Genomic DNA, 21,882 nt, shown 5'->3' with positions numbered 1-21,882 from the left:
AGCCTGCTCCGAGCGACCAACGCAATCCATCACAACAGATTTTTTTCAAGATCTGTAGGGAGACATGTGTCAAAGGTGACATTTAATTCGTAATTTGGCAACGCTGTGGCACGCACAAAGACCGCACGCGTGGAACCTTTGGCAGGTCCAGTCACTGACGATTCATTCCTGACTTCTCAGGCTGTCTACCCGCAGCACCTAATGCTGCCGAGGTATATTGGCCGCCGCGCGAAAGATGCATGGCGAAAAGGCCAAAAACCGAGGACGTGGAATGTAATTGATTCTCGCCGCGAGCTCGTGATACCTTCAGCGTGGAGGGTGACGATGAGGAATCGCGGCCCTGCGACTGGCCGATGGCCCCGCTTATTTGCTTACATAACTCGGTCTGTCCGTCCGCCCGCAAAACACCTCGAGCTGCTGCACGACGACGACTTCATCATCGCCCGATCCAACCTCCGACGACATCCACGACCGGCGCTAATCGCACTCAATCGACTGCCGGGAGCATCGACCACCTCACATCGATCAATTGACGCGCCTGCTCGATCGCATCCCACCCCAAACCCGCCCATCATGCCTCAGGACATGCCCCCTCGGGGCGGGTACGAACCCGTCCAATTCAAGGTGCGACGACGCAATCGCTCCAAGCGAACGAGCAGACGCGAGACACGGAAAGACAGAAGCTGACATTTGCGCAGCGCAACCTGCCCGCCAAGGGCTTCCGCCCCGGTGTTCTGCTGCTGGGCATGGGCGCCGTCATGACCTACGGATGGTACAGGCTCACAGTCGGCATGCGCGAGCTGAAGTACGTCAAGTTCCCCGAGGCTTCATGAGCATGGCGCTGACTCTCCCTCCACAGTGAACTCCGCCGCGAGAAGGTGTGGTCTCGCATCTACCTCACCCCTCTCCTCCAGGCCGAGGAGGACCGCGACCAGGTCCGCCGATACTGGGCCGACCAGGCGCGCGAGAAGGAGCTCTTGGGCGAGAACAGCAAGGTTTACAGCACAGACAGGCAGGTGACCTCCTATACTGCCAGATCCAGTGACATCAGGCCTCTGGCAGGGCAGACATGGCTGGAACCCATGCTAACCAGGGAACAGGTTCGTCCGGCCGACGTACGCAGTGGCACCGAGCACGACTGCCAACGGGAAGGAGTAGAGAAATGGGTAGAGAACTGTACATATGCAAACTGTCTTTTCTTAGAGTCCAAGGGAATACCAAACCATTACTTCACAACACATCTACGTGTGCATCCTCTCACCAGAACAGCATTTACACAGCCAGTCGTCGCTCATGGCGCCTGCAGGCCTACCTCACGCTCCGTCCACTCCCACAGCTCCGTCATAAGCTTCTCATCGAAACAGCTCTTGGTACCAGCGGACGCCTTTCCGACAGGTTCGAAAAACGCCGTCTTGCCCTCGTCCAGCCTCTCTCGCACATCTTTCGCCGTGGCCGCCCAGACCGTATTCACCGCGCCCTCCTCCTGGGTCAGGAGGTGAGGGTTGGTAACCCTAACTAGCAGCCATTTCGCCCAGCTGAGCTCCGTGACAAGCTCCGTATTGACAACGCCGGGATGGATCGCCAGCGAGGTGATGCTCGGGTACCGCTTGCCCAGCTGACGCGCGAACAGGATGTTGGCGAGTTTCGACTGACCATAGCGTCCCCACGAGCCCATAACCATGCCTTCTTGCGCCGTCTTGATCGTCTCAAAGTCAACGCCTTGCTTTGGATGGCCCCGGTAGCCTAGACTTGTCAGGGCAACGAAACGGACGTCTGCGCCGGGTATCTCTGCAGTCTTGAGCATCAGAGGTAGGACGCGCAATGTGAGGGCAACGTTGCCGACGTGATTAGTAGCAAACTGAATCTCGTAGCCATCGTCGCTGACACCGGCCGGGACGGCCATGATACCCGCGTTGGCAATGACGATATCGAGTCTGTCCGTCTGCTGGATGATCTTATCCGCGGCCGTCTTGACACTGGCGAGGGAGTCGAGGGAGCATGGCACGAATGTGGCAACAGATGGGTCCGGAAGCGAGGCAATGAGACGTTCTGCGGCCTGCGTGTTGCGGCCCGTGAAGAAGATCTTTTGAGGGTCGTGCTTGGCAAGGTGCTCGATGGCTGCTTTGCCGACTCCACCGGTTCCTCGAGGCTGTCAGAGCATATTCAATGATAGTTGGAGTTCTAGACATTCATACCCCCCGTGATCAGGATGACCTTGCCTCCCAGGGACGGGACATCGCGGGTCGTGTCAAACCCCTTGAAAATAGTCATAATGGTAGAAAGAGTGGGATCAAATCTGGAGACAGATCAAAGTGATGATGTATTGGGTGCTGAAGACAATTGATTGTCTTCCATCCTAGCCTCCCAGGACCAGAGGGCTCCGGCCTTCTTATACTCGCATCAGCAGTCTTTGCTTCGGACGAAGATAGACAAGTCCACTTGGTCTTCGTCCAAGTCCGCAAACTCCTCTCATAAGAAACGGTTGTGCTCCGGACGAGAAGACATCGCAGAGCCCGGTCGGCCGTCCAGCGTCGTCCGGAGAGCTCCTTTCTCTGCACCGTCGTCCGGCCCTTTGTGGGGAGCCGGACCGAAATGTTAACAGCGTCTATCACTTCATAGGTGTAGAGGCCACATGTTAATGTTAGCGGCTGTTAGCACATGCGCTCGGCCACTCGGCGGCTTCATCCGGGTCTCGTCCGAATCACTGGGGAGCCTTCGCCCGAGCTGAGCTTCTGAAGCGGACTTGATGAACAGTTTAAGCATCCAAAACCTTCATCATGGCGGAATTTCAATTTCACAGGCGAGTCCACGACTGCACGAAACAGCAAGCAAGCAATCAGGGTATTCACAATGCCGCCTAGACTGCCACACAAAGAAACCAAGGCCATATCCATCCCGCAAACGCACTGATGTACAATACAGACTGAAACAATCAGTCCTGAAAACGCCGGACGAGCATGTCTGTATGTGCCCAAAGCAGCAGATGTTGAAAACAATCCTCACGCCAAGCTCCAATGTGCACGCGCCGCTCTGTCTTTGGTCTGCGTCTCTGCCTCTCCGCCGCCTGCGCCTCTTCCATCCCTTATCGCTCGCGGAACCATCCAAGACGCCGCAGCCTAGTCATCGTCCTCGGCTTCCTCAAACGCAGCCTCCATATCCCTCTCGAGCTCATCCTCGTCGAAATCAATCTCCTCGTCGCCCCGGTCCAGGTTGACGACGTCGCCTCCATTCGTCCCAGGGGTGGGCAACATGGTGCTGTCGTCGCCGGCGTCCGGCCCCGTCCCGTTCTCGACAATGACGGCCTCGGACCGTAACCCAGATGGCCGACTTCTTGCGATGCGCTGCTTCTTGGCCATGACGCTCTCCCGATCCGACTCGCCATCTGTGTCTTCGCCACTCGGCTTCTTCCGCTTCGTACGGGTAGGCACTGTGGTCGAGGCGCCGTTGTTGGCGCCTCCCTCGGTTTCCTGGGATGAGTTGAGACCGCCGTCGCTGGCTCGACTGCTCCTATCATCGTCTGTTTCACTAGCCTCCTCCTCCTCCTCCTCGTCGGTGGAGGTGTTCATGTCACCAAAGTCCTCATCGGAATCGAGATCGAGTAATTTCCGGAACTCTTCGTCGTCCATATCATCATCGTCACCCAGGTCCAGCTCGCCCGTCGGGTCGTCCTCGGCCGGTGTGCCATCTCTGGATACACTACCAGAGCCAGCCTCGCCCTGCTTGCGCCTGCGCTCGGCTTCTTCCCTTCTCAGGGATTCCACAGATACGAAGTAGGCACTTTCGTCGAGTCTCCGCCATTGACTCAGACAATCCAGCAACCAGCTTTGGCTGACAATGCGTACCGATCGTAACCTGACCGCTTGTCGAACCTTCTCCGACCGCTCGTGGGTGGGCGACACGACAAGGTGGGTGATCCTCTTGGACACCTCATCCACGACCTGCGCGCCAAAGGCCTGGGCTTGCTGGCCGATTTCGGAATACTCCACACGGCCTCCCTTAACCAGCCCGGATGTGGCGATCACCAAGCCCTCGAGGACGCTCTGCTTTAGGTTCTCCAGTATGTCTCCAACGTCCGGCACGAGTGAGAGATCGACACCCGTGTCGTTTGACGGGCGGCGGACCTTGGTTTCGCCAGGCTTGTGTTGTGGTGCTTGTCCGGATTTGCGCTGCCTCCGCCGCTTGTCGTATAGGGCGTAAAAGGCCTTGTGGACATCTGTCAAGTGATCCTGGAGCGCAATAAGCTCCTCGTCATCATCCGTCAGGAGTATATGCCTCTTCGGCTCCTCCCCCTGTGCTTCGTCTTCCTTCTCTAGCTCCTCCTGCATATGCAGGAGCGGGCGATCCTCTACTTGTTGCTGTAGATCTTTTTCCTGCTCCTCTGCCTGCTCCTTAAGCTTCTCCTCGTCATCCTTGAGTCGCATCGCGAGAACTGCCTTATCTGCGTCAGGGGCAGTGGGCGGCTGTGCTTCGGTGGTTGCTTGGCCCGTTGGGGCTGCTGATCCATTCGCTTCCGGCAGAGCCGCAGGCACGGCTTCCTTAGTCGCAGGAGGCAGGAAGTTCGAGTTGATATCGCCAATGCCTTTGAAGAATGCATACGGTACCACTTTGATCAGATTCGGCCTGTTGTACGGCCACACATCGGAGCGATCGTCGATGATGACGACCATGTTTGTGCTCACAGGGAAGATCCGTTGCAGTGATTTGGCGTGCATGCTGCCACTCTCCGTTCGCGTGATGATGCGCTGCCCAAAGAGCGTGTGGTCGGGGTCGATCAGCGCCACAATGTTCTCCGCATACGACCTGGTGCCCATTGTGTACACGTGCAGCTCGTACATCTCACTCACCTCTGCGAGGAAGTCGCTCAAGCCTGGTCGCATTTTGACATGGTATACCAGGTCATGGGTTTCTGTGAGCGTGAATGCTTTGGTCTTGCAGACGGCTTCGTAGTTTGGGTTAGAAGGGTCCGCTTTCCATTCCGCGACTGTGCGGTCCACGCAGGCGTGAATGACCGTCTGATCGAGATCAACCACCAGGCTGAGCTTGCGTTGCGATAGCAGCCTTTTCTGTGCAGAGTATTCATTGCTCATCGCAATCTCGTTGCTGACGACGAGTCCCACGTTGTCATGGACCATGTTCACGTTGGCGCGGTCTGTATCCCGTTCCTCAGCCGTCGCGAAATTGACCTCGGTCATGTCCTTTCCGCACTTGGCGCACATGTTACCCAATTGCACGTCGTGGGGGCACGCCTCCTCAATGGCCATGTATGGCTGCGGGGCCTTGACGACCTCGCCCTCCTCAATCTTCCATTCTCGAAGGGTGCCCTCGGCGGGTGACTCAAAGTCAGCGTACGAGGTCTCTTCTTTGAATCTGCCTTCCTCAATCTCCCGCTGCCAGTTGAACTTGTACTCGAACACAACCTGTCTGGCTTCGATCGCATCGCCGGGTTTCTTCAGTAGTCGGGTGATGGTGACAGGGTAGTGGAGGCGCGTGCCCATGTGGACGACTCGGACGTCCCCCATCTTGGGCGCTGTCGGGTGGCAATCTGGCCGGCAGTCAGTCAATCAGTCAAGCACAGCAGTTGAGACGCGAATGCCGCACCAGCAAGCTTCCCCGTTCGCGATCCGTCTCGGTGGGCGAGGTGGACTCTGGCCCATGGCCCTGGGAAGCGCAATAGTCTTGCTGCGGGTTTTCAGACAGGGGCGAGGAATTCTCGAGTTTGTGTCATCCACTCGAGTAAAACGTCGACTCTGGCTCTGAAGCTGATAGGAAATAGCGCGATGATGTACGTAGCAAGCTGGACTGGAGGCTCAGCTGTAGCAGAGCTCAGGCGCCGGCGCGGGCAAACGCCAGGTCACGTGTTTTGGGGAAGTGGGTCCAGTCGTGTCGTGATGTTTGCGACAAGGTCCTGTCCTGTGGTCGCAGAATGATTGCTTCGTATCTTGCAGAGGAAGGTGGTACAGTGTACATGTGTTGCGCAGCAGTATCAGATAGTCTGCAGATGCCGTTCCTGCGTTCGGTTTGTTGTCTCAGGCGAGCCGATGCACGGGGTGGTCTTTTTGCGAAACTGATTCGAGAGAACTGACGCCAGCAATGCCGCTCCGTCATAAGCGTCGCGGCGCACTTCCAGGTGGGCAACCCCCGCCCTTTTGTACCCATCGCCGCCCCGTCGTCACCCCTGCGTCGGGGCCGGTACTTGCGGCGTTGCAGTGCGATCCACCAGAGCTTCGGGTACCGGGCACTGGCCAACAAGCTTCATCAGCCTTCATGTTGGCTACGGCCCACGAACACAGATAGTACTGCAACTGACTAGTCTAGTGCGCTTGATGGAGGCTGGCTGGTCATTGAGAGTACCAGCGTCTGCTATTGTCGTGCACCGACCATGAAAGCAAGGACCTTTCTGTGGCAGGTGAGTTGGGGAACGTGTACGTAGTACAGCCGCATCATCCCAAGAATATCTTGCTTGGGCTTGCGCAGGGCGGATGGTCTTTGTTGGGAAAAAGTCGTTGAAACCATTGCTTTGTCTACACACGTACCATATTTGCGCAGTTGTGAACAGACCGGCGCTTCGTGGTCAAGTGGGACCAGTGTAACTCTGCATTGCCTTACCCTATGCTCAACGTCGTGATCCCATACTAGAACTAGTTAATGGATCAATGATATGCAAGTCATCAAAGGTTCTCATGATGGAGTCGTCAATTAATTCTCGCATGTACATCATTCATAATCAATGCAGAGTGGTATCCCAAAGACCAGCCATGCCCCCATGCACACTCGCTACCATGACCATACGCACATTTGTACTCATGTGCACGTGTTCGACCGTCGCGTTAACCCACAGCCTGCACCACCTTGAAACCCTCAGACACGACTTTAGCAATATCCTCGTTCTTGTGCGGGAGAAGGCCGAGGGCAAAGGCGACGTCGTTCCACTGGCGCTCTGTCTCGCAGCGTGCAAGTCGAGCAGCCAGCTTCTCCGATAGCTGTTTCGCGTGCTTGTCCTGTCTCAAGTTAGCTATGTGCCCGTCAAAGTGCACTTCTGCGGGGACTGGACTGACCTTGTTGACGAACCCAAGAAGAAAGCGCACAATCTTCTTGAAGCTCTCCTCCTCCATCCTCCCTCCACTGAGCAGACTAAACATGTCCACAAAGTGGTTGTATACGGCATTGTCTTTCGTACTGAGCTCGGTGAAGAACATGCGCGCCAGATCTGCAATGCGGCGATCCTCATCCTCCAGGCACTTGGCCATCTCGCCGAGCTGCCCCTTGACCTTGACTTGACCCGCCAGGATCAAGAATGTCAAGGTCATGAGACACGTCCTCTTCACAGAGGCATCGTCGTCGGCCAGACGGCGGTACAGAAAGTCCGTGTTCTCATCGATGAGGTGGTTGAAGCTGACAGCCATGTCACCAAGCGCAATGACAGCATTCGAACGAACAATGGCGTCAGGGGAGCGCTCCATGATGGTGATGAGCAGGGGCAAGTTGGTTTCGCAGTACTCGGCGGAGACACACATGAGCTTCGCCAAACACAGCGTCGCAGCAGCCTGCAGTCCTTTGTCGGCATATGTCGTGTTGTTGGCGCAGATCTCCGAGACGAGAGGGCCGAAAAGACTCAGCAACGAGCTTGGCCCGTAGAGCAGCTCACGCTCGCGAATGTGCGTCATCGCTTCAGTGAAGTCGTCTTCAGATGTGCCACCGATCAGATCCAGCTCGTTGGCCTCTTCCTTGTCCTTCTCGTCTTTGCTCCCTGCAAGCTTCTCCTTCTCCTGCTTCCGACGCTTGAAGTCGAGCTCGCAAAGTTCGAGGTGGACAATTTGCTTGATGGCAACATGTCCGACAATGAACAGCAACTGTGACAAGCTAATCGCATTATCGCGATTCTTTGGTCGGTCGAGCTGTGCCCCTAGTTGGGTAACAGTCGGGTCGGAGAGGTGAGGATCCAGAGTTTGGGTCATTTGCTGTGTCAACTGCACAGTTTCGTCCCTCGAAGCCGGTCTCGATTGCGACTGGCCGAATACTGTCCTCGTCTTCCGGCGGATCACCTCAGAACAGAGCCCGTCGGGGTGCTTCGCCACAGCATATATCGCGCTGATGGCCTGCTCCGCCAGGCCGTACCACTCCTTACTATCAGACTGTACCTCTGTAATGGCAGCCAGCCTTTGGCAGACAGCATGGTCATTTGGCAATCGCGCGAACTTAACGGGCGAATCTTTGGCTGAACGACCTGTAGGGTTGATTCTTCGGAGGGCAATACACGTGTACTTGGCCAGTTGCAGGTCGTTGCGGCCATGCATCGCCAGTCCAGTGCGCAGCATGGTCTCAATCTCGCCGATAACAATCTCTGGGTTAGCCGTAGCAAGCATGCCCAGGACGATGATGGCACCTCGGCGCTGAGTGCGCGAGATTTCCCTCTTCTGCACGCCATAGACCTGCCAGAGCTTGCCGATGACGACCTCAGAGATCATCTTCTCCTTCATCATGGTAGCAAGCAACTGCTCCAGGGAGGTCAGCTCCGCAGGCGTCGCGCCAAAAGTCAGACTGATCATGTTGCGGGCGATAAAGTTCGCGGCATCATTGGCGCTGAATTCCTCGGGGGCTTCGAAGAATAGTCGCTTGTAGCAGTCGATGAGATGTGTTTGCACGCCCTTGCCTTCGTCGCTGTTGGCCTTTGTCCAGATCAAGCGCAGCATGCGGCGAATGCCAAGTTTGTTCTGCTCGATATTATAGGCATCGCCGATTTCGAAGTAGTCGATGGCTTCGATGACCTCGCTCTTGTTCTTAGACCCAAGCAGTTGGCAAATGGTGCCTGTCGCTTCATGGAGGACCTCGATGAATTTGAGCGCCTCCACATAGTATCGCCGGGTCAAGGTCAGCTTTTCTATAGCCTCGCTGGTTGCAGCTTCTTCTTGGGCTTTCTTGACGATGGCAATTTTCTCCTCGTCCGTCATAGTCTTTGGTTTCTGTGGCGACTCGATCTGGGTAGCCTCATCGAGGAGCTGAGTATCCACGGCGGATTGGTTGCCATTTTCGCCAGAAAGCCCAGGCACGTCTGGGGGAGGCTTCAGCGCGTTGATTTCTTCCTGGACCTTTTCGTACCGATCTCGCCATTCCTTCTGGTTGAGGCGAGCACCATGCATGACCGTGAACGGGTGCGTTTTGATCAGAGTTCCAAGTAGCTTGATTGCGTTTCGTCGCACGTTACTGCTCTTGTCGGAAAGACTGCGACAGGCCAGTTCAGCCGCCTTCTGACGTCGTTTAGGGAACTTTTGCTCCAGTTCACATAGCCGCATATAGACCTGAAGTACCCTGACGCGGGAGTACGGATTCACGTCGAGAAAGCGCTCCTCCAGGACGTCAAAAAAAGCATTGAGCTGGGTCTTGTGATTGTCGTTACGCTCATCCTGCTTCGTTAGGTAGGCAATCATGTTGCCACAGACCTCGATCAAGGCGCATCGCAAGGTATACGACTCGCTGTCGAGCTGCTTGGCCAGCATCGTCACTTGCTTAATCACCAGCCGTGGTGTCAGCTCAGAGAGCTTGGTGATGAACGTTGAGACAGATTTCGGGCCGCGTGTATCATTGGAGTTGAACTCCCGATTGCTGATTTCTCGAAGGACTTCGTCAGCAAGCTGAGGGTAGTCGTAGGTTTCAGCCAAAATGTGCAGAAACTCGGCCATGGGCTCTGACAAATGCTCAAAGTAGGTCAGATTTTGGATAACGTTGATTTGGGCAGCGTAGCCATGCCCATGGTGTTTGACAGCCACGCAGAGCACCTTGAAGCAATGCATCCGGATGTTCGTGTTCTTGGTCCGCTGCTCGCTCTCCAAGATCATATACACGGGTCTTGTCAACAAGCCAATGAACGTGTCCCGCTCACTCGTCGTGAGAAAGATCTTGGATAGCTTTAGCTTCATGACCTTGCACATGATGTCGAGGGCTGCTTGAAGTTGCGCAGTCGAGTCCCATGAATCGTCTTTGGTCGCGCCTTTCTTAGCTTTCCCCCGTCCACGGGCTACAGGGGCGTTTGACGACTTCTCTGCCGCCTTTGTTTCCACAGCAGCGATCGTCCACTGTAACAAGAATCCGTATATCTCCAAGAGCTGTTTATGGTGCGGCAGGGCGCTTTCTTCGTCGGGGGAATCTAGGTCGCCATGTACTACATCGGATTCGGCACTCAAGCCACTCATGACCAGATCGAAGATCTTGCTGAGCGCGTGCGTCGGAAGAAAGGTTGTATACCTGGTAGATTCATCTTTGTGAGCTTGTTTCTCTTGTGCTATTTCGGGCTTCATTGTGTCTAGTTGTGTTTCCGAGATCGGACAGAGGGGAGATGTAGGGCTTAAGACATCAATGGAAGTGGGTGCTAACTTGAGTAGGAATTGTAAAGAGTCCATGTTGGACGCGCGCATAATCGCATCTGGGTTATCCGCAATGGCGTCGACAATGGGGTTGAGGATGGGATTGAGAAATCCCACATTTGATAGCGCCTCGGGGTCATTTTCGCAGTCGAATAGGGCACTCTCGGCTTCTGGTGTAGGAATGGCTGTCGGATCAGACATGTAGTCCTTGAGAGCATCGTTGATGTCGAAGCTGATGGTCGCCATGATGGCGGTTGGCGCAGCCGCAGGCGGTGCGCAAATATCCAGTAAACAACAGAATGAGAGGAAGGAAACCAGGTGCGCAAGGAGCGCGGAACCGAATTATCAAGTCGCAATGCCGTGATGGGCGCGAAAGAGGCCGCAGGAGGCGGTTATGGTCTGGTGGGAAGTGCCGCGTTGATCAACCCCAGCAACCGTGTTTATGTTTTGTTGCTAAACGCGCCTCCAAAAAACCCCCCCGCCATCGGTACTCCACCACTCAAAAGTCGCGTCAACCCACCCTTAATTGTTTGCTGGCTAGCGACTTTGAATTAGCGAATGTGGCCATACAACAACGACCATTAGGAGAAGCTCGTTGGCGTCAGTTGTTGAGGTCGTCGCAGCCTTTTTTTGTTCTCCTTCTGCGACATCAAGGATCAGCCCAGCCAGGTCAGGGTCGCGGCTGCCATGGCTACGACTATCACGACACCCAAGGCCTTCGCTATTCACGAGGATGATCCGTTTGCCACTGACTTGATTGACGAAGATGCCCAGTCGGCAGCCGAAGACGGAGCTGAAAATGGGGACGGGGACGGCAACGGCAACGAGGAAGCTGACGACGATGCGGAGGAGGACGAAGAAGAAGAAGAAGAGGAGAGCTCTGACGACGAGAACATCGACCGAGGCGTCGCCGCTGATATTGAGCGGCTGGAGCATGACTTCCCCAGCTTCGCCCGAAAATACCGCCTGATCAAACGCATAGGAGAAGGTACATTCTCCACTGTCTACAAGGCCGAGGACAAGCTGTACAACTACTACAACAACGACTGGAAAGAACAAATTGGCGGAGAACAATGGACGCCCCCACCAGTGAAGCGTCAACGAAACCAGCCACCCAAGAAACAATCACACTATGTTGCGATCAAGAAGATTTATGTGACGTCGTCACCGTCTCGCATCTTCAACGAGCTCGATCTCCTCAAAGATCTTCGGGACTGTCCGTCAGTGTGCCCACTGATCACGGCGTTCCGATCAACGGACCAAGTTATTGCGGTCCTCCCGTACTTTCGACACTCCGACTTCAGGACATACTTCAGGGACATGACCATTCCTGACATTGCAATCTACCTCCGGTCGCTGTTCACAGCGCTGAAAAGCTGCCATAAGCACCACATCCTGCACCGAGACATCAAGCCAACCAACTTTCTCTACGACCCAGCCACGCAGACAGGTGTGCTGGTAGACTTTGGCCTGGCTGAGAGGGAAGGCTCTGAAAGCAGGGCTTGCCTGTGCCATGAAGCCAAGGAACAGCGTAGGGCACGACAGTACGCCTCAGCGTATGCGCAGACCAATGGTCAGCCGGCTGCGGGCTATCCCAAGAACGACACCCGGCCATCTAGGCGGGCGAATCGTGCTGGTACGCGTGGCTTCCGTGCGCCAGAGGTGCTCTTCAAGTGCACGGAGCAAACCACAGCGATTGACATTTGGTCAGCCGGTGTCATTCTACTGACCATCTTGTCGAAACGCTTCCCATTCTTCAACTCGGCCGACGATGTGGAGGCCATGATTGAGATTGCCACCATATTCGGCGTAAAGAAGATGAGGGCTGCTGGACTGCTGCACGGCTGCGTCTTCGAGTCCAGCATCCCCACGGTGGGCTCGCAGGGCTTCACGCTCGAGAAGATCATCTTGTGGAGTACATGTCGAACAGACGACAAGCCACTGACGAGCGAAGAGAAGCTGGCCGTCAACTTCCTGGAGCGCTGCATGGATATGGACCCTAGCAGACGTATCACTGCCGAGAAAGCGTTGCAACACGACTTCCTACAGCTTGGGATGCCCACCCCGGAGCCAGGAGAGGATGACATGGAAATGTTAGGACCATAGGACGCGAACTAGGCCAAGGAACGATACCCTGCGGAGATAGCACTCTGATTAGACTTGCATTGGGCGGCGTTGACTGCTAGCAAATGGACATTTATTATTCACATCCTCCACCTTTGACCTCATATCTGTGAAGCGCAGCCGGCGTCTGTCTCCAGCAGTCACTGTCGACATGATCCACGGTAGGCAGTCATTCCGGCCTCTCGAAACCAAGCCGGTCCCGCATCGCAGTCTTGGGTGCGCGCAAGTGTGGTGTTTTTGAAAGTTGTTTTTGTCTTCGTTCATTCATTTCATTTCTGAAGAACCTTGAAAAAGGGGGAAGTTGTTGATATAAATCATTCCCACCCGAACTCCGCAAAATCGCCCACGATGTATGAGTGTCCCTTTTCCTGTCATTGCCAAATGCCCCCTTCTCTCTTGCAAAAAATGCTCTTTTTCATTTTCAAAAGAGAGAAAGTACCTTACGCCACCAGCTCAACAACACCGCCAGCATCAGAAATCTTCTTCTCAGCCAGCTTGCTCACCCAGCGTGCGCGGACAACCAGGGGAATTTCGGGGAGGCGGCCCTTGCCGAGGACCTTGGAGTAGCCGAGGGGAAGGAGGTCGAGGACGGGGACGGTGTCCTTCTTCTCGCCGGCAATGTAGGACTCGCGGGTCTCGGTGGGGACGAGGGACCAGAGCTATTCATCTTGTTAGTGACCCAATGTCGGCGGCGCGCGTGTGTGTCTCGGTCGGTCGTACCTTGTCCAGGTTGATGACGGGCTTCCAGAAGTGGTTCTTCTGCTTGTGGAAGTACCTCATACCAACCTTACCGAAGTAACCAGGGTGGTACTGTCGTCGTTGTTAGCCCAGACTCGTTCCCTCAATCGCAAAGTCGCTTCGTTTCGGGTCGTCGAACCTTGTCCATGTTGGTACGGTGGTGGTGCTGACCACCGGCCAGACCGCGACCTCCGGGATGCTTGCGGTGCTTGCCGACACGACCCTTTCCGGCAGAGACGTGGCCGCGGCTACAATCGAGTTAGCCATGCTCCTTGTTCAACGACAACGATTCCCCTCCCAATCCCACGTTCGGATGGAGGGCAATTCGATTTATTCAGGTCGATCAACGTACTGCTTGCGGGTCTTCGAGGTACGGGTAGGCATGGCGACGGTGTTGGCTGATTGTCGCTTTGCTGTGGTTGTGCGTCGAAATGGACGGGGAAGTGGATGGTGATGTTTTTGCGGCGGGCTAGCTGCCACTGGGCGAAGCTCGGCAAAATTCAAAGGGTTGGCCTGCCCTAAGAAAATGTGTGTCGGTGGTGGGGCACATGCACCCAAGGCCAGCGGCAAGAATCACAGGCTGGCCACGTGACCTGTCACTGGCTGCCGTGACGCTCGGTGAATTGGAGCCACCGTAATGTGGATCTGACTCCTGGCCTTGCACCAGCGCATCGTGCGCCACGGTCCTCTCGAGCATGACTTTGATATTCCACAATGGGCAGCGAATCCATGGAGGACATATCTGGATCCTTACAGAAACTTGATTTCCATCATCCCTACACCCCATACCATGTTCAAGAGCAATTCATGCGGACTGTGTACAATGTTCTGGAAGCAGGCAATGGCCAAGTCGGCATTCTTGAAAGCCCTACCGGCACAGTATGCACGACGTCGAGGCTCCTCTGAAAGTCACTCACATTCTCCTAGGGGAAGTCATTGTCTCTCATCTGCGCAACACTAACCTGGCTTCGCGCCTACAAGTCCTCCCGCCATGAAGTTGCGCTTTCTGCAGCCACGTCCAACATCCAAGACGAGCCCGAATGGATCATTGACCAAATGCTCGCGCAGAAGCGCGACGAGCTGTTGCGTGAATGGGAAGACCGTGAACGGCGGCTTGAGCAGCTTCGCACAAAGGAGAAGGCTCTTGAGACCCGCGTTCACAAACGTAGACGACTTGAAGAGCGGCCTGTTGGGCGCGAAACTGATGACGAAGACGCCGCATTCCTCTTGCAAGACACAGAATCCCCGGGCAGTGGGCATACGGATGCACTCTCTGGGTTGAGTAAAGAGTCGCGTGAAATCCTTGGCAGGTTCGGTATTGGCGGTGCCACAAGTGCAGAAACGCCCGTGGCAGAGCAACTGATGGACGAAGACATCAAGGTGTGCTTGCATTGTCGCCCTATTGAAGGCTGCGTAGTGACCCAAGTAGATATACTATACGTCTCGTACGCACTCTCAGCTGTCGCAATTCATTACGGAGCTTCGCCGTCCGACTTTTCCACCTTCGCTGCCAAAGTCGATGACCGAGGGGAGAGACTCTGAGACGGAGGCTGTGAAACTCCTGCCCTTTTCATCACGTCAACGATTATGTATCAACCCGTCAGTCGCGAAACTAGGCTCTGTACAAGCAATCAACGACAGATGTGCGGAATTGCAGCAACAGAAGTCCAGCCAAAAGTGCCCTTACGTGCCGAAAGATGAGCTGCTATCGCAGACGCATGAGTTTCGAGACTCAGCACTGGCCTCTATACCTGATATCGAGGACTTACATCAGCTTGGCAAGTCTCTGGGTGTTTGCCCATACTATGCGTCAAGAACAGCCTTGCCAGGTGCTGAAATCATCACGCTACCATACCCTCTACTCCTTCAGGAAAGTGCCCGAGATGCGCTCGGTATCAAACTGGATGGGAATGTGGTCGTCATTGACGAGGCGCACAATATCATGGACGCAATAGCCAATGTCCACGCCGCCGACATACGCTTGAGCGACATGAAACGGGCAAAGGGCATGCTGGGCGTCTATGTCAGGCGTTTCGGCAAGAAACTCGGCGGAGTCAACCGCGTCAACGTCGGACGCGTGGGCAGAATCATCGAGGGCTTGTCAGAATGGATGCAACAGGCGACACAGCTCAAGCAAGACAATGGCATCGTAGATGCCAACGACTTGACCCGTCACAAAGGCATCGACCAGATCAACATGTTTGAGTTGATCAAGTACATCCACGAATCCAAACTGGCCTTTAAGATTCAGAGCTACGTCGCGCACGTTGAGAGCGAAAATGATCCGAAAGGCATCACAAGGTCCAGCACGCCAGTGCTCCATAGCCTGGTAGCATTCCTGGTAGCACTGACCAACCTGAGCTCGGAGGGTCGGATATTCTTCGAACGAACGGCAGAAGATGTCAAGTTGTCATATTTGCTTCTTTCGCCGACACATGCGTTCTCTTCCATTGCCGACAATGCTCGCGCGGTCATTCTAGCAGGCGGGACAATGTCCCCCTTTGAGGACTACGAGAACCACCTGTTTCCATCGTTGGCAAAGGAGAAAGTCACAACCCTAAGTTGTGACCATGTCATCCCACCCGAGAACCTGTGCGTTCGAATCCTCGCTCAATCTCGACCTGGCAACCCAGAATTCGAGTTCAGCTTCCAGAAGCGCAGCGATCGCGACATGATCACACAGCTTGGCCTTGCTGTCGTCAACGCCTGCTCCCTCGTTCCTGATGGCGTGGTGATCTTTTTCCCCAGCTACGGGTATTTGGATGAGGTTGTCAGCATGTGGCAGCAGAATAACAACGGACAGTCTATATGGTCACGCCTTGAGTCCCGCAAAGCTTTGTTTCGGGAGGCCAAGGGGGCCTCAAGCGACGAGATGCTCGCTGCGTACACCGATGCAATCATTGGCACCAGCAGCACGGGCAGGGGAGCTTTGCTGCTCAGTGTCGTTGGCGGCAAGATGTCCGAAGGCATCAATTTCTCGGATCGCCTTGGACGGTGTGTCATGGTCGTTGGCCTGCCGTATCCGAATATTGCCTCCCCGGACTGGAAGGCCAAACTCGAGTACATTGAATCAACGACGTACGAGCAGCTCACGGGCAAAGCCATACCCCCGAATGAGGCGCGCGCACAAGCCAAGGCGTCCAGTCGCGACTTTTACGAAAACGCCTGCATGCGCGCTGTCAACCAGAGCATTGGTCGCGCAATCCGCCATCGGGGGGACTATGCTGCCATCGTTCTTGTTGACAAGCGCTTCGGTAGCGAGAGAATCCGTGGCAAACTGCCAGGCTGGATCCGCAGCGGCATGGACAAGTCGAATAAAGACAAGAATCTCGGTGAGCTGATGAGCTCTCTGGGCACGTTCTTTCGCAACCGGAAGTGAGCCGGCGAATCTGGGCCGGAGGTCTTCTCGAACTACGGGTCGGTGGCCGGCCATGAGACGGATGTCGCTGAATGAACCAGTCCCCAACAATTCCCTGCTGTGAAGAGTCACAGTTCGCTCTCGCAGTAGATGGCGGAAACTGGCTGCGCAGGTCAAGGAAGACTATTGTGAGGCTTCTGGTTTATGAGCCTGATGCTCAGTGAAAAGTAGAAGAAGGCCAATCAATGCCCCCGGAGCCTTGAGCTTGTGACATCGTGGTCAGTGAACAACTTGAATCCATCCTGGTCCAAACTCGAGAGTCAGGTTCGACAGTGCGTGAAAGCCACCGGCAGCGGCTTCTGCCGTGAGAAGCGCTGATTCGTCCTTTACCCACACCGGGAGAAGATTTTCTGGATCTCCTTCTAGACCCCGAATTACGGACTTGGAGGGGTGGGCTGCGGGCAACTGCGGAATTAATTGATAACAATCGGCAATATAATTGTTCCCCCAAACGAACAAATTCAATTTCTCATCATCACATTGGACTGACGACTGGCCTTTTCCTGGTCAGCCTGTTCCAGTCACCATGACTGACGTGGAGCAAGGAAAGATGCTCACGGGCAGGCAATCGCACTCTCAGGTGGCTGAAGAGGGCGTTTCCCACTTGAAAGATACGCGTGAGCCGACATCGCGCACGTCAGGTGTCTTCGAGAAGATCGAGAGGGTCTTGAGGAAGGGGCGTGTAGAGGCCAAGGGTATCCATCCTGTCCCAGTGGAAGACCGTACATCAACGAGATACTGGAATATCTTCACAGTCTGGTGCTCCATGAACACCAACATCCTGGGGTGAGTCAGCTGCGCGATGACGGCGGGAAACAGTAACTGACGGAGCAGTGTTTTGTTTGGGCTCTTGGGTCCTCAGGTGTACGGCCTCAGTCTGCGAGACTCTGCCTTGGTCATTCTCTTTTTCTGCATGCTCTCTACGTGCGCGCCAGCGTATCTAGCAACCCTCGGGCCCAAGACTGGCATGAGACAGATGATCCAAGCGCGGTACAGCTTTGGGTATGTGCACCTGGGTCGATTATTTCTGTACACTCGCTCACAATCCTAGGCGCTACCTCGTCTCGATACCGGTGCTGCTCAATTTGGCAACGCTGACTGGTTTCATCATCATCATCTGTGTCATTGGCGGCCAGTGTCTATCCGCCATCTCGGACGGCTACCTGACGCCAAACGCTGGCATCGTCGTCATCTCCCTCCTGGGACTTCTCATCTCATTTTGCGGCTTTCGCGTACTGCACTACTACGAGACCTACGCCTTCATCCCCGCCGTGATTACAATCGCCATCGCGACTGGCTGTGGAGGAAGCGATCTCAAGAAGCAGGCAGAACCCCCGAGCCCCGGTGCTGGGCAATATGTCACATATGGCATGGTTGTCGCCAGTTACATGATTCCCTGGGCCGCGATTGCAAGCGACCTGACGACGTACTTTGATCCTCGAGTGCCCTCGTGGCGGGTGTTCGCTTACACTTGGTCTGGTCTCGCCCTGCCGACCATTCTCCTCATGACGCTGGGCTCCGCCATTGCCGGTGCCCTGCCCAATGTGCCTGAGTGGCAGACAGCCTACGATGAGAATCTTGTGGGCGGCATCCTGGCTGCCATGCTGAAGCCAACTGGTAGCTTTGGCAAATTCGTCGTTGCCGTGTTGGCGCTGACGCTCCTTGGCAACACCGCAGGCACAATGTACGCCATCACGCTCAACTTTCAAACCCTGGTCCCTTGGGCCGTCAGGATTCCTCGATATGTGTTCGCCGTCGTCGTCACCGCAATCATCATTCCAGTCGCTGTGCGCGTGGTCTCGGCCAACCTCCTGCTGAGCCTCGAGAACTTCATCGCGCTTATCGGGTACTGGTCAGCTGCGTATACGGGCATCGCCGTCGTGGAACATGTCGTCTTCCGCAGAAAGTATTTCAGCAAGTCGGGCAAGGTCCCCTATCCTGACGCGTACGACCATGCCATTTGGAGCCAGGCGAGCAAGCTACCCACAGGTCTGGCAGCCATTGGAGCCGCCCTCCTGAGCTGTGGTCTGCTTGTGCCATGCATGGCTCAAGTCTGGTTCACGGGACCAATCGCAAAGACGACGGGCGACCTTGGATTCGAAGTGGCTTTTGTGCTCAGCGCAATCCTTTACGTGCCATTGAGGTCTATCGAGAGACGCTGGATCGGGCGATAGACGGTCGAGCTGCCAGAGAGGCGGTTAGCCTCGTTCATGGGTTTGCTCAAAGTAGATACGAACAAGACGTACATAGATAACGCCAGAAGCAGCAATATTAGTAGATTCTTGAGACTTCAACGTTTGTTGCGTCCGTCGCAAACCATTCGCGAATCAATCGGTGCAGCGGTATGGCCAAGCCTCCAAATACAGGCTTGACTCATCGTGTCTTAGCGTGGCGCAGAATCTAGCGTCAATTTGCACAAAATTGTGCACCCTTGCCCACCCCTCCACACCTCCCGAGCCGTGTGCTTCCCCCATATACAAATAGACCACACCACGTCACTTGGGATTCCTTCTCCTCTTCCTTTCCTCTCCATCCCCAATCCGTCGCCGGATGAGCGTAACCCTCTCATCCGTGCCCCAAGTTCAGCACCCTGCCCACTCCCTCCCCTGAATCACCCAAAACACCAAATAGCCTCTCTGACCAGGAGAGGCGCTCAGATCTGCACCCATGGGTTCAGCAGCTTCAGCATCAGCTCCCGCCGCCTCACAGGCCTGCATCGGCTTCTGGAGGCCGCAGCAACCCAAGGAGCCCGTCCCTCCCGAGTAACGACCGTTGCTCGAATTTGTCTTTTCAGCGTTCTCAACAGCATCGTAATTTTCAACAGCATGAGTTTATCGGCGGAGGTGGAGAAGTACCAGCAGACCATCAATTCACACAACAGCCAGGATTGTTTGACAATTCCATCGACTTCTTGAACGATCAGACCTTTTTTGGCGTGTCGGCGGGGCCGACATCTACAACTACAGGTGACCTCACCTCAACCTCCACGGGGGACATTGACTGGACCGCACTTGGGCTGGACTGTTTCGGCACGCAGCTTGTCCCACCACAAGGACAGCAGCAGCAGCAGCTACCAGACGACTTTGGACTTGTGCTAGGGTCCCACGATACCTTGGTGTCGAATTTGGAGCAGGACCCTTTGGACCTGCTCTTCGCGGACACCGAAATGACGGGGGGTCTGAATCAGCATTCGGAGGCGGGAGGTATGCTGGCTCCCTTATATACTTCTGGGCCGGAGGAACAAGCATGCTAATTCTCTGGCAGATCATCTCTTCAGCCGACTTCTCAATCACAGTCCCCAGGAATTTCCTACTTCAACAGGCACCAATAATACGCAGGCCACCACGCCAGCCATCCCGTCCACTCAGGTTGCTACCACCAACACCACCACCTCCACGTCTCCTTCCCACTCATCCACCTCGGAGTCCAACCCCAAGACCACACTTGATCAAAACCCCACTGCCAAACGTCAGCGTAACACTATGGCTGCTCGTCGTTACCGCCAACGCCGCCTGGATCGGTTAGCCGAGCTGGAGAAGAAGTTGGAGGAGATGACGAGTGAGCGCGACGATCTACGCGTCAAGTTAGCTAGACGGGAGGCAGAGTGTGGTGCTCTTCGAGAGGTGCTCGGTTCCAAGAAGTGATGATGGGTTTCCTCTGTTCCATGACCAGGGGTTAGCTGAGTGACAATCAACGGTGTTCATGATGACAAGATGGTGTTGCGGTGCAAGTGTCAGACGATGTCGATTCTTCCTGTGATTTCACGTGATGCTTTCATTGTGCTCATCAAATTCCGTTTCACTCATCATTCGCACGCTTCGTGGTATGCTGGTGCTGCCACAAGGGGGGTAGACTTACTCTGCTCTCACGTTCACAGACATCTCAGCTGGATCATGGCAAGGTCTTGTTGTCAATCGCAGGCAGCAATTTTCTCGAAGCCCTTCACAGGCCGTGCTCGTCAAGTCGACTCTCTGATACTCGTTGCTGTGAAGAATACTTCTCATTGCAATCATTCTATAGGTAACTCTATATACTCCATCTGGCTGTTCCTTGATGAACCGTCTGTTCGTCTCAAAGCTCACGATAACCCTTGCGCAGAGTATCACGGCCAGCTCTTTTGGGAAAAGTTAAGTATCATGATGAGTCTTACTGACTCTACCGCCAGGCTGATGCAATGATAAACGGGGGCTTCCCTCTTCCTTAAGGCCCGAATCTTCAATTCCGGACCCCACGAGGTTGATTCTTGCATAACTCCCACAGGGGGAATTATGCATACTCCGCCGCGAAGCAGGTGAGGCGGCTGACTACGGGGCGGAGGTAGCGCTAGTCAGGGGTAGTTGTAGACAATAATAATAACCGGACCAGAGACATGCGAAAAGTACTGAAATATGTCCCAGTTTTAGTGTCAACTTTGTGAGCGAGAATGACTCATTTTTCATCATTTCGAGTCGCAGTGAGTGACATAAAGGGTTCGGATCCCAGGGTCGTACTTGCTACGTACGGAACATTGAGGAACAGGACACGCTCTCCATTGTCGTTCTCAAGCTGGTCCCAAAGGCATGTCAAAGTCGAAGTTTCTTCAATTCATGCATCGAGGGATTTAAACCTTATGCTGTGCGTGTTTGTTTGTATGTGGGCGAGTTGCACTGATACCTAATGTGAGTTTGTGTTAAACATGGCCAAATTGAACGCCATTTCCACCATCAAACAGAACTACAACAAGCACCTCATATATTGCCTTTTTCTCGGGGAGGCATATGCGTCAAATACAGAGTCTAAAGAGCTTCAACATATGTGAATATTCATATTTATTCATATAAGCTTACAGCAAAGCCGTGGATTGTTCGTATTTTAAGGGCGACACTGAAGCACAGGGTAGGTTGATCGGAGTGATTTGCCTCGGAAGGAAATCACACGAGGCGAAGAGAGGAATTTCACCTCACACAATGCAATGGCCGCCGCACCTTCGCATCGTTGCGCGCCTTGTGAAATCACCTGCTTCCAAGCTCATTGTGATTCTCAGGCTGCCTGCAGACTGGGGCAATCCATAAGAGCTTTTGGATTCCCGCGTAGCGGATGGGTCGAATGAGGTCAATCAAACGCGATGAAAGAGGGCGTTCTCCAAATCTTTGTTATCATTCCCAGGAATTATCCGTGGAATATGGGCGGGCTCGAAAGGGAGAGAATGCTGCTTGGCCGAGAGCGCCGGATCAATTGTTATGGCTCGATCAGCTGCAGATTTGC

The 21,882-nt window shown here is 54.7% G+C and overlaps 9 protein-coding genes across 9 annotated transcripts; 5 read left to right on the top strand and 4 right to left on the bottom strand.

Annotated features, from left to right (window-relative positions):
* Nucleotides 1-433: 433 nt before the first annotated feature.
* Nucleotides 434-1,277, top strand: F5Z01DRAFT_668739 (GRIM-19). Its single transcript, XM_046264372.1, has 4 exons — nucleotides 434-624; nucleotides 699-805; nucleotides 860-1,012; nucleotides 1,101-1,277. Exons 1-4 carry the CDS (start codon nucleotides 574-576, stop codon nucleotides 1,156-1,158), a joined length of 369 nt encoding a protein of 122 aa, XP_046113534.1. The 5' UTR covers nucleotides 434-573; the 3' UTR covers nucleotides 1,159-1,277.
* F5Z01DRAFT_473697 (oxidoreductase) lies at nucleotides 990-2,476 on the bottom strand. Its single transcript, XM_046260014.1, has 2 exons — nucleotides 2,196-2,476; nucleotides 990-2,142 (listed from the first exon to the last, which is right to left on the bottom strand). Exons 1-2 carry the CDS (start codon nucleotides 2,269-2,271, stop codon nucleotides 1,292-1,294), a joined length of 927 nt encoding a protein of 308 aa, XP_046113533.1. The 5' UTR covers nucleotides 2,272-2,476; the 3' UTR covers nucleotides 990-1,291.
* A 529-nt stretch (nucleotides 2,477-3,005) lies between these two features.
* Nucleotides 3,006-5,699, bottom strand: F5Z01DRAFT_473985 (uncharacterized protein). Its single transcript, XM_046260017.1, has 2 exons — nucleotides 5,599-5,699; nucleotides 3,006-5,542 (listed from the first exon to the last, which is right to left on the bottom strand). The coding sequence occupies exon 2, from the start codon at nucleotides 5,517-5,519 to the stop codon at nucleotides 3,117-3,119; it is 2,403 nt and encodes an 800-aa protein (XP_046113532.1). The 5' UTR covers nucleotides 5,520-5,542; nucleotides 5,599-5,699; the 3' UTR covers nucleotides 3,006-3,116.
* Nucleotides 5,700-6,673: 974 nt separating this feature from the next.
* On the bottom strand, nucleotides 6,674-10,790 carry F5Z01DRAFT_473611 (condensin complex component cnd1). The gene is made up of 3 exons (XM_046260013.1): nucleotides 10,369-10,790; nucleotides 7,056-10,239; nucleotides 6,674-6,998 (listed from the first exon to the last, which is right to left on the bottom strand). The coding sequence occupies exons 1-3, from the start codon at nucleotides 10,602-10,604 to the stop codon at nucleotides 6,828-6,830; spliced, it is 3,591 nt and encodes a 1,196-aa protein (XP_046113531.1). The 5' UTR covers nucleotides 10,605-10,790; the 3' UTR covers nucleotides 6,674-6,827.
* Nucleotides 10,791-11,207: 417 nt separating this feature from the next.
* Nucleotides 11,208-12,455, top strand: F5Z01DRAFT_613480 (putative cell cycle protein kinase; the record flags this gene model as incomplete). The annotated part of the gene is made up of 1 exon (XM_046260786.1): nucleotides 11,208-12,455. A coding segment is annotated over one exon (1,248 nt), but the record flags the coding sequence as incomplete, so codon positions are not given.
* Nucleotides 12,456-12,567: 112 nt separating this feature from the next.
* Nucleotides 12,568-13,749, bottom strand: F5Z01DRAFT_668727 (ribosomal protein L28). The gene is made up of 4 exons (XM_046264371.1): nucleotides 13,573-13,749; nucleotides 13,360-13,468; nucleotides 13,203-13,292; nucleotides 12,568-13,141 (listed from the first exon to the last, which is right to left on the bottom strand). The coding sequence occupies exons 1-4, from the start codon at nucleotides 13,602-13,604 to the stop codon at nucleotides 12,923-12,925; spliced, it is 450 nt and encodes a 149-aa protein (XP_046113529.1). The 5' UTR covers nucleotides 13,605-13,749; the 3' UTR covers nucleotides 12,568-12,922.
* Nucleotides 13,750-13,752: 3 nt separating this feature from the next.
* Nucleotides 13,753-17,070, top strand: F5Z01DRAFT_668725 (helicase C-terminal domain-containing protein). The gene is made up of 3 exons (XM_046264370.1): nucleotides 13,753-14,099; nucleotides 14,148-14,600; nucleotides 14,650-17,070. The coding sequence occupies exons 1-3, from the start codon at nucleotides 13,935-13,937 to the stop codon at nucleotides 16,597-16,599; spliced, it is 2,568 nt and encodes an 855-aa protein (XP_046113528.1). The 5' UTR covers nucleotides 13,753-13,934; the 3' UTR covers nucleotides 16,600-17,070.
* On the top strand, nucleotides 17,071-19,011 carry F5Z01DRAFT_668721 (permease). Its single transcript, XM_046264369.1, has 4 exons — nucleotides 17,071-17,424; nucleotides 17,473-17,640; nucleotides 17,690-18,821; nucleotides 18,885-19,011. Exons 1-3 carry the CDS (start codon nucleotides 17,165-17,167, stop codon nucleotides 18,810-18,812), a joined length of 1,551 nt encoding a protein of 516 aa, XP_046113527.1. The 5' UTR covers nucleotides 17,071-17,164; the 3' UTR covers nucleotides 18,813-18,821; nucleotides 18,885-19,011.
* A 654-nt stretch (nucleotides 19,012-19,665) lies between these two features.
* Nucleotides 19,666-20,387, top strand: F5Z01DRAFT_473572 (uncharacterized protein). Its single transcript, XM_046260012.1, has 3 exons — nucleotides 19,666-19,671; nucleotides 19,700-19,841; nucleotides 19,903-20,387. Exons 2-3 carry the CDS (start codon nucleotides 19,805-19,807, stop codon nucleotides 20,280-20,282), a joined length of 417 nt encoding a protein of 138 aa, XP_046113526.1. The 5' UTR covers nucleotides 19,666-19,671; nucleotides 19,700-19,804; the 3' UTR covers nucleotides 20,283-20,387.
* The last annotated feature ends 1,495 nt before the right edge of the window (nucleotides 20,388-21,882 follow it).

The sequence above is a fragment of the Emericellopsis atlantica genome (assembly GCF_019669845.1).
Source record: "Emericellopsis atlantica unplaced genomic scaffold F5Z01scaffold_58, whole genome shotgun sequence".
Lineage (NCBI taxonomy): Eukaryota > Fungi > Ascomycota > Sordariomycetes > Hypocreales > Bionectriaceae > Emericellopsis > Emericellopsis atlantica.
This window is presented reverse-complemented; position numbering and strand designations above follow the sequence as displayed.

Bases quoted from the DNA above. Each gene is read 5' to 3' on its own strand.
- F5Z01DRAFT_668739 (XM_046264372.1), top strand. From the start codon at position 574: ATGCCTCAGGACATGCCCCCTCGGGGCGGGTACGAACCCGTCCAATTC. The intron at 625-698 runs GTGCGACGACGC...ACATTTGCGCAG, and splicing joins ACGAACCCGTCCAATTCAAG to CGCAACCTGCCCGCCAAGGG. The intron at 806-859 runs GTACGTCAAGTT...CTCCCTCCACAG, and splicing joins GTCGGCATGCGCGAGCTGAA to TGAACTCCGCCGCGAGAAGG.
- F5Z01DRAFT_473697 (XM_046260014.1), bottom strand. From the start codon at position 2,271: ATGACTATTTTCAAGGGGTTTGACACGACCCGCGATGTCCCGTCCCTG. The intron at 2,143-2,195 runs GTATGAATGTCT...GACAGCCTCGAG, and splicing joins GGTCATCCTGATCACGGGGG to GAACCGGTGGAGTCGGCAAA.
- F5Z01DRAFT_473985 (XM_046260017.1), bottom strand. From the start codon at position 5,519: ATGGGGGACGTCCGAGTCGTCCACATGGGCACGCGCCTCCACTACCCT.
- F5Z01DRAFT_473611 (XM_046260013.1), bottom strand. From the start codon at position 10,604: ATGGCGACCATCAGCTTCGACATCAACGATGCTCTCAAGGACTACATG. The intron at 10,240-10,368 runs GTTAGCACCCAC...TGAATCTACCAG, and splicing joins TCTTTACAATTCCTACTCAA to GTATACAACCTTTCTTCCGA. The intron at 6,999-7,055 runs GTCAGTCCAGTC...AACTTGAGACAG, and splicing joins TTCTTGGGTTCGTCAACAAG to GACAAGCACGCGAAACAGCT.
- F5Z01DRAFT_668727 (XM_046264371.1), bottom strand. From the start codon at position 13,604: ATGCCTACCCGTACCTCGAAGACCCGCAAGCA. The intron at 13,469-13,572 runs GTACGTTGATCG...ACTCGATTGTAG, and splicing joins ACCTCGAAGACCCGCAAGCA to CCGCGGCCACGTCTCTGCCG. The intron at 13,293-13,359 runs GTTCGACGACCC...CAACGACGACAG, and splicing joins ACCGTACCAACATGGACAAG to TACCACCCTGGTTACTTCGG.
- F5Z01DRAFT_668725 (XM_046264370.1), top strand. From the start codon at position 13,935: ATGGGCAGCGAATCCATGGAGGACATATCTGGATCCTTACAGAAACTT. The intron at 14,100-14,147 runs GTATGCACGACG...ACATTCTCCTAG, and splicing joins TTGAAAGCCCTACCGGCACA to GGGAAGTCATTGTCTCTCAT. The intron at 14,601-14,649 runs GTGTGCTTGCAT...TGACCCAAGTAG, and splicing joins TGATGGACGAAGACATCAAG to ATATACTATACGTCTCGTAC.
- F5Z01DRAFT_668721 (XM_046264369.1), top strand. From the start codon at position 17,165: ATGACTGACGTGGAGCAAGGAAAGATGCTCACGGGCAGGCAATCGCAC. The intron at 17,425-17,472 runs GTGAGTCAGCTG...CTGACGGAGCAG, and splicing joins ATGAACACCAACATCCTGGG to TGTTTTGTTTGGGCTCTTGG. The intron at 17,641-17,689 runs GTATGTGCACCT...TCACAATCCTAG, and splicing joins CAAGCGCGGTACAGCTTTGG to GCGCTACCTCGTCTCGATAC.
- F5Z01DRAFT_473572 (XM_046260012.1), top strand. From the start codon at position 19,805: ATGACGGGGGGTCTGAATCAGCATTCGGAGGCGGGAG. The intron at 19,842-19,902 runs GTATGCTGGCTC...ATTCTCTGGCAG, and splicing joins TCAGCATTCGGAGGCGGGAG to ATCATCTCTTCAGCCGACTT.